The 8,206-nt window shown below is 39.1% G+C and overlaps 1 protein-coding gene across 1 annotated transcript; it reads right to left on the bottom strand.

Moving 5' to 3' along the window:
- Positions 1–1,832: 1,832 nt before the first annotated feature.
- Positions 1,833–3,819, bottom strand: LOC107467972 (uncharacterized). Its single transcript, XM_016087202.3, has 2 exons — positions 3,694–3,819; positions 1,833–2,676 (listed from the first exon to the last, which is right to left on the bottom strand). Exons 1-2 carry the CDS (start codon positions 3,776–3,778, stop codon positions 2,186–2,188), a joined length of 576 nt encoding a protein of 191 aa, XP_015942688.1. The 5' UTR covers positions 3,779–3,819; the 3' UTR covers positions 1,833–2,185.
- Positions 3,820–8,206: the final 4,387 nt, after the last annotated feature.

The following is an 8,206-nucleotide window of genomic DNA, read 5'->3' as shown; positions in this document are numbered from 1 at the left end:
AATTTCCCAAATCGATGCTAAAGATGATTTAATTATCACTAAATTTTAATGTCTAAATTAGTTTTTAATTTTTTATTTTATTAGACAAATTCTGCTATTTAATTTTGATTAAAAAAATTAGATAAATTAATTTTTGTTTTTTTTTTTGACTAATTTTTGTTTTTATTTAATAACAATATAATGATTTTTAATTTTTTTTTAATTTTAAAAGAATTTAATTTTGAGCACTATCAGTTTAAAGTAATTTAACACGTGCATTTAATTATGTAATATCATATTAATAAAAATAACTACTTTTTATATTGACCACATGAATAGTTATCCAAAAGAACAGATGTGATTGTACGATTATATAAAATATTTTATACTGTCAGTACATCAAAATTAAACTCAAGTTCAAAATAATTCTAAATGAGAGATGTATGGCTATGTTAATTTGGTCTTTAAAATATTAATGACTTTAAAATTAATTTTTGAAAGATATAATTCTGAGTTAAATTATTATCAGATGAAAAGATCAACTTAATTTATTGTTATGTCTTTTTGAGAACCAATTTAAAATGTGCAAGACCAAATTGATGTATACAAGATTATTCAAGAATAATTTTGATTATTAACCACATATAATATAGTATAATTTTATATTTTATTAAAAGTGTATGTTTATTAGAATTTTACTCTAGTTGATTTTGTGTATTATTTTGCATTAAGGCTATGTTTGGTTGAAAGGAAAGAAATAGAGAGGAAAGAAATAGAAAGGAAAGAAAAGAAAGGAAAGAAATTGAGTGGATTTTTATTTTTTTTAGATGTGTTTGGTTGGAAGGAAAATAAGAAGGAAAGAAATGTTATAAAAAGACAATCTTATCCCTATATTATAATATATATTGAAAAAAGTGAACGGGTAGTATTGGAAGTAGATAGAGAAACATTAGTTTTCTCTCCATTTTCTTTCCAATGTTGGAGAGAAAAAAAATTGGTGGGTCCCACCACTTTTTTTTCTATCCATTTTCTTTTCGCTCAATTTTCTTCTCCAACCAAACAATGAAAAATAATCATTTTTCTTCCTATTTTCTTTCCTCCCCTTTCTTTCCTTCCATTTTCCACTCAAACAAACATAGCATAAATGACTCATTTTAGTTTTAGTGCAAGACATTCGATTTTAGGAACTAAAATGAATCATTTAATGTAAAATCAAAAACTAATTTGGTGCATCTACGTTGATGACATAACAAATGACACATAGACACATACTGTTGCGACACGTGGTCAAATAACATTGTGACACGTGATACAATCGTCCACGTCAACATGCCACATGTCACTAGTTAACATATCATCATACCATTACACGTGGCCAAATCATTAAGGTAGTGTTCGTTTTGAGGTACTGAGACAAAGACTGAGAGACTGAGACTCAGTATCGTATTCGTTAGTTTAGAGACTGGTACTAAAATTTCTGTCTCTGTCTCTAAAATTTCAGTATTTCAGTACCTCCAAAAAGTAGGGACATAGGGGACTGAAATTTTTAGAGATGAAAACTGAAACTTTAATAACATTTTATACCTAAAATACTTTTATTTTAATTAATTAATTCCAATTTTATCCTTTGTGCAAATTAAATTAGAATTTCATTCTTGTTTCAATTCATGTCTCCCATTTTGCACCAAACAGAATACTGAGATTTATTTTAATTCCTGTCTTTTAGTCTCTGTCTCTCAATCTCAGTCTTTTCGTCTCTGTCTCTCCACCAAACGCTACCTAAGTGACACGTGCCACTAATAGTTCCACATCATCAAGCTATGTCATCGCGTCCTTAACAAAAAATAAGTCGGAGACTAACATGGTGCACTTTTATCAATCCTACGACACCAATTTCAGAGACCATTTTAGAGCTTAACTCCTCAAATCTACATGAGATTAAGCCCAACAGTTCAAACTAAACAATGCCAAGAATCTAGGCAAGCTAATCATGATGATCTCAAAACAAAAAACATCCCTGCAATTGGCAGCGAGAATAATAGATGAAAATAAGAGTAACATTGAATATGACACTTTTTAATACAATGAAAACCATAAGACAGAAGAATTGCGATTTCAGAAACTATCTATAGTTACACTTCTTTACCCTTTTAAAGTCTCATCAACTACACTAATCTTGGCAGTGTATTTGGCAAAATTTACCTTCTTAAGGCTTCTTTCCAGCTATATCTTCCAGTGTGAGATTCAGTGTATCAATTGAACCTTTCTTAACTTCTTCTCCTTGCGCAGCAAGGTAGTCCTCTATGCTTCCTGGCTCACCAAACCATCCAAGACGATCTGCAATCAAGTGAAGGTTATTACACCCTCCACATCTCGCCACCACCACGCCTTTCTCGTATGACTCTCGACAAACTGTCTTGACGGATCTTGTTTCGCAGACTTTGCATGTGAAGATCATAGCGAGATCATGCCTCGACGATGCTTTCAAATTTGAGGTAGCAGAAAACTTTACTGCAGGGTTCTTATTGATGCTCATCAATGTAGAAACATTATCCAGACTTGAACTAGACTCTGCGCCGTCAGCTTCGTTGGTTTCGATATCTTCAGGAACAGAATTGGTTGGATTTGTAGTTGTTGAGACCGCTTTATGAAATCCAAATCTGTTTAATATTGAACTGGTAGAAGAATGCCAAGATGCTGCTGCCATTAAACAATATTAACCTATTAATATTGACTCCTCTTCAATCTTGTATACATGCAGGTAAAAGTTTTATGCACATATCAAACATAGCATAAGTAATTAAAGAATCACTCAATCCAAAAAGCTTAATATTTTAGGTGAAAGACCAACAATGAATTTAAACTTAAAACAAATCAAACTATCATTTTTGCTCCAAACTCACATTTTGCCTTGCATAATACAGATGACAAAAATATTAACAACTAAGCCGAGTTCAATTATATGGATCAAGCAAGGCCACAGTGCCACCTCATAGATCATATATGTCTTTAAACCATTTATTTATAAACATATTTTAATAATTTCCCTCTTAAATTTTTCTTAACTCTCCCTCAACCTCTAACTACTGAACTACCCCCATCTAATCCACTCTCCTAATTAGTAATCAGAGCCTCCACAACGTTTCTATGATCATGTTTGTATATCTAAGACAAGATTCTACCATCTTCCTTTGTAATCGGCGACATTCATAGGCAGATATCAACATAACTTTAAACCCATAATTTAAACAAGCCAGTCACCATACTAGAAAATTAGTCACTGAGCTTGAACCATGGAAGGGAGTAATTTGTAAATTTCCAATATGCATTTGGTAGCAATGCTCTACAAGTTCATGATTATACCTTCTTATTGAACTGTGTGATTCATTCTAGTTTCAAAGGGGGTGGCTGCTACTTGATCCCCTACAAATCCCTAAACCCTAATAAGAGGCACAAAATTTTCAGGACAATTCCTGTCTTTTTGAACCTTTTCTTATAAGAGACAGAATCCAAAGCAACCTTGGGAACCAAACAAAGCCACTAGCTAGAAGTTACAATTACTCTTCCATGAAACAATTAATTAATTACGAAACGAAAAAATAAAGAAAAGTTTTATAAAAGGTTCAGTTCGAACTTCGAACCAAAGAATATAGATTGAAGATAATAACAAACATAATGGAAATTGGGTGGGAGATAGTGAAAGATGAGACTTGCCTTGAAGATTGATGAGGTTTGGAGGATGTTGACGGGATTGAAATGACGAGAAGAATCGGCGCAGAACCATTTTGCTTGCCGCCATGGGAGGACTCACCTGCTTAGCTCGCAACACCACAATGGAGCGTCACCTCCTCAACTTTCCATTCTGTGTTTTTGGGCTTTTTTTCTTCCTTTCCAGGCTTCTATTTTTGGGCTTCAAATGTTTCAGCTTGACCCATTACCTTTTTTGTTATTGTAAATGATGTTCCCTTAAGCAAGTCCAAAAACATAAAATATGAGAATACCCAAAAAAAAAGGAAAAAAATAAAAATATCAAATGTATGAATATTTTTTTATATATATACTTTTTTTAAAAAATAAAAAAAAGAAAATAAATTCTATATAGATTACCGGAATACCAACGTGATTCAATGTACTTTTAAGAGTAGGAATATCCTACGTGTATATTAAAATAATAAGTTACTAAAATTAATCACTAATATAAAATAATATTAGAATATAAACACATATTGAAAATAAATTAAACCACACATGTGTTTATATACAAATATATTGATTGTTCATACCCTGCCCCAATGTCAAAGGCCCAGATCCAAATAAAAGGCCTAATATGTAGGACTAAGCCTAGCTAAGTACCGACTTTCACGTAAGAAGTCGGTATCAACCACGACTTGCTCTAAAGAAGTCGGACATGAGATTAGCTGGCAGATAAACACTCAATTCAAATGAGTAACCGCCCCTAAAATCTCTCTAACCGCTTCATAAAGCCATATCTTAACCTCCCTAAGATAATGGGACGGTTAACACCCTAAAGATACGGCACTACTCCAACGGTGGTTATTGGTTCACCACTATAAATACACTGACACCCCTCAGGTATCTCTAAGCCCAATACTCTCTAGACCTGCTCACACTCTTGCTAACTTAGGCATCGGAGTGTCTTTGCAGGTACCACCCCCCATTCATTCACTCACACAAGTCGGAAGGAGGCTCCAGTGTGCGATCCAGCTCGGAGACTACCAACCGCAGGTGACTGGGCCAACAAACGTCATCTATCCTACTAATCTCCGGTTACCCACCGTAACATTGGCGCCGTTGCCGGGGACCCGAGAGATCATCCCTTGATGGCGGACAGATCCCATGAAGAAGGCCATGTGGAAACAGATTCCGAACAAGAGAATCTGGACACAGGTAATAACAATGTGGACTTAGCCCTCCACCAGGAGGTTAACAATCAACAGAGAGAGGGCACCTCCGGGGTAAAAAACCCGAAGGCAAACTCCTCAGATGAGCGCGAATCAGAAAAAGGCGGACCATCCCACGTAACTGAACTAATGGGGTTAGTCCATAGCTGCCTGGAACAGTTAGAACAAGAGCGGGAGCAACAAAAGGAAACGGAGAAGTATCTAAAAGAGGAGATGGAACGGCGAAAAGAGTTAGAAAGAAAACTCTTAAAGCTGGAATCTTCCCTCAAAAATTGCAATTCCCACGACGAACAGGAAGAGCCACCATTAGGGGGAGAGGATCCCTTTAGCGAGGACATAATGAGGGCTAAAGTTCCGAGGAACTTCAAAAGCCCTGATATGGACCTCTACGATGGAACTACGGATCCAAAGCATCATCTGAGCAATTTCAAAAGTCGGATGTACCTGGCTGATGCTTCCGACGCTACGCGATGCAAGGCCTTCCCGACCACTTTGTCGAAAGCAGCGATGAAGTGGTTCGATAGCCTTCCCCCGAGATCAATCACCAGCTTTGAAGACATCTCAAGGAAGTTTTTGATGAGGTTCTCAATTCAGAAAGACAAGGTAAAACATGCACCGAGCCTCCTGGGAATAAAACAAGAGGTCGGAGAGTCTTTACGAGCCTATATGGAAAGGTTCAACAAAGCATGTTTGGAGATTCAAGACCTGCCCACAGAGGCAGTCATAATGGGACTAGTCAATGGACTTAGAGAAGGACCCTTCTCGCAGTCCATATCTAAAAGACATCCCATTTCTTTAAGTGATGTACAGGAACGAGCTGAAAAGTACATCAATATGGAGGAGAATGCCAAATTAAGGGACCTGAGTTGGCGACCTGGACCCCCTCCCTCAACTAAAGAGAAGGAAAGGGAAGCTAGGAAAAAGGAAGAACTCGGTCTCGAGAGGCCGAGAAAATATCACTCTTATACTCCCCTGAAAGTTTCTATAGTGGATGTATACAGAGAGATTTGCAACACTGAAAGACTGCCACTCCCCAGACCCATTAAAAATAAAAAGGGGGGAGCCGCAGCGATTACTGCGAGTACCATAAAATATATGGTCACTCCACAAACGACTGCTACGACCTCAAGAATGTGATAGAAAAGCTGGCTAGAGAAGGTCGGCTTGATAGATATCTCATAGAGAGGTCGGACAGCCATGGAAAGAGAAAGCGAGAGGATGTGGATAGAAGAGACCCACCGCTGCAGACTCCAGAGAGGCATATTCATATGATCTCAGAAGGGTTTGCGGGAGGAGGGCTTACTAAATCCTCTCGCAAAAGACATCTTAAAAGAGTCTACCAAGTCGGGGAAGAGTCACCCGACCTCCCTACTATTTCGTTCACAAAAGAAGATGGGCAAGGGATAATCCCTGGACACGATGATCCAGTGGTAGTAACTATGATCCTAGCAAATGCCCATCTCCGCAGAACCCTAGTAGACCAAGGAAGCTCGGCGGACATCCTTTTCAAGCCAGCTTTCGATAAGTTAGGGTTAGATGAGAAAGAGTTGAGAGCCTATCCCGATAGCCTATATGGATTAGGGGACACGCCAATAAAACCACTAGGATTTTTGCCTCTTCACACCACTTTTGGAAAAGGGGAAAGATCAAGGACTCTGAGTGTAGACTTCATAGTCATTGATGAAGGGTCAGCCTATAATGCCTTAATTGGCAGGACTACCCTTAATCGGCTCGGAGCAGTGGTATCCACTCCCCACCTCTGCATGAAATTCCCGACCTCAGCGGGAATAGCAACGGTAAGAGGAGATCAAAAATTGGCGAGGAAATGCTACAATGAAAGCCTAAATCTGAGAGGAAAAGGCAAAGAAGTCCACACTATAGAGCTCGGTGGCGCAAGGGTCAGAGAAGAGCTGCGACCTCAACCGGGAAGAAAAACCGAGGAGATACAAGTCGGTGGGGAGGAAGGAAAAAACACTTACATAAGAGCCAACCTAGGGGAAACCCTAAAACAAGGGTTGGCTGAACTCCTAAGAGCTAATTCCGACCTCTTCGCTTGGAAGGCTTCCGACATGCCCGGGATTGATCCCAAGCTCATGTCCCACAAGCTCTCGGTTTACCCAGGGTCCTGACTTGTACAACAAAGAAGACGCAAGCTCGGCATAGAACGAGCCCTAATAGTAGAAGAGCAAGTACAGGCGCTCCGGGAGGCCGGCTTCATTAGAGAGGTCAAGTACCCAACATGGCTAGCCAATATAGTGCTAGTCAAAAAACAGAATGGTAAATGGAGAATGTGCGTCGACTATACCGACGGTCATGCCATTCGGATTAAAGAATGCAGGCGCCACATATCAAAGGTTGATGAATAAGGTGTTTTCCCCCCACCTGGGGAACCTAATGGAAGTATACGTCGACGACATGCTAGTAAAAACCAAGGAAGAAGTCGACCTCTTATCCGACCTCTCACAAGTCTTCGACACTATGAGGTTGCATGGGATGAGACTAAATCCCGCAAAATGCACCTTCGCAGTAGAAGCAGGGAAATTTCTAGGATTTATACTAACACAAAGAGGGATTGAGGCCAATCCCGATAAATGTAGAGCCATCCTAGAAATGAAAAGTCCGACTTGTTTGAGAGAGGTCCAGCAGCTCAATGGCCGACTTGCAGTCCTCTCCAGGTTTTTGGCAGGATCGGCACTAAAATCCCTTCCACTATTTTCCTTATTAAAAAAGGGATGCCCATTCGAATGGACTCCGGAATGCGAGGAGGCATTCCAAGAGTTCAAAAGGTTTTTAAGCCAACCTCCTATCCTAACCCGACCAGTACCAGGAAAAGACCTCGTTCTGTACTTATCCGTAGCAAACAAGGCTGTCTCGTCGGCCCTGATAAAAGAAGACGAGGTCGGACAACACCCAGTCTACTTCATCAGTAAGGTCCTACAAGGCCCTGAACTAAGGTACCACAAACTAGAAAAGTTTGCCTACTCCTTAGTAATAGCCTCACGAAGGCTACGACCTTACTTTCAAGCTCACACAATAAGAGTCCGTACAAACCAACCCATGAAGCAAATCCTCCAAAAGACGGATATTGCAGGGAGAATGGTTCAATGGGCAATAGAGCTCTCCGAGTTCGATCTGAGATATGAAACTCGGACAGCAATTAAAGCCCAATGCCTCGCCGACTTCGTGGCAGAATATGCAGGGGACCAAGAGAAAAAACCGACTACATGGGAACTCTATGTAGACGGATCCTCCAACAAAACGGGAAGCGGCGCAGGCATAATATTAGTAGATGAAAGAGGAACCCA

This window comes from Arachis duranensis, chromosome 9, assembly GCF_000817695.3.
Source record: "Arachis duranensis cultivar V14167 chromosome 9, aradu.V14167.gnm2.J7QH, whole genome shotgun sequence".
NCBI classification, from domain to species: domain Eukaryota; kingdom Viridiplantae; phylum Streptophyta; class Magnoliopsida; order Fabales; family Fabaceae; genus Arachis; species Arachis duranensis.
Note: the sequence above shows the minus strand (reverse complement) of the source record. Positions and strands in the feature narration are given on the sequence as shown.

Excerpts from the sequence above, each read along its gene's own strand:
- LOC107467972 (XM_016087202.3), bottom strand. The coding sequence starts at position 3,778 with ATGGCGGCAAGCAAAATGGTTCTGCGCCGATTCTTCTCGTCATTTCAA. Across the intron at positions 2,677-3,693 it reads AAACCTCATCAATCTTCAAG|CATCTTGGCATTCTTCTACC; the intron begins GCAAGTCTCATC and ends TAATGGCAGCAG.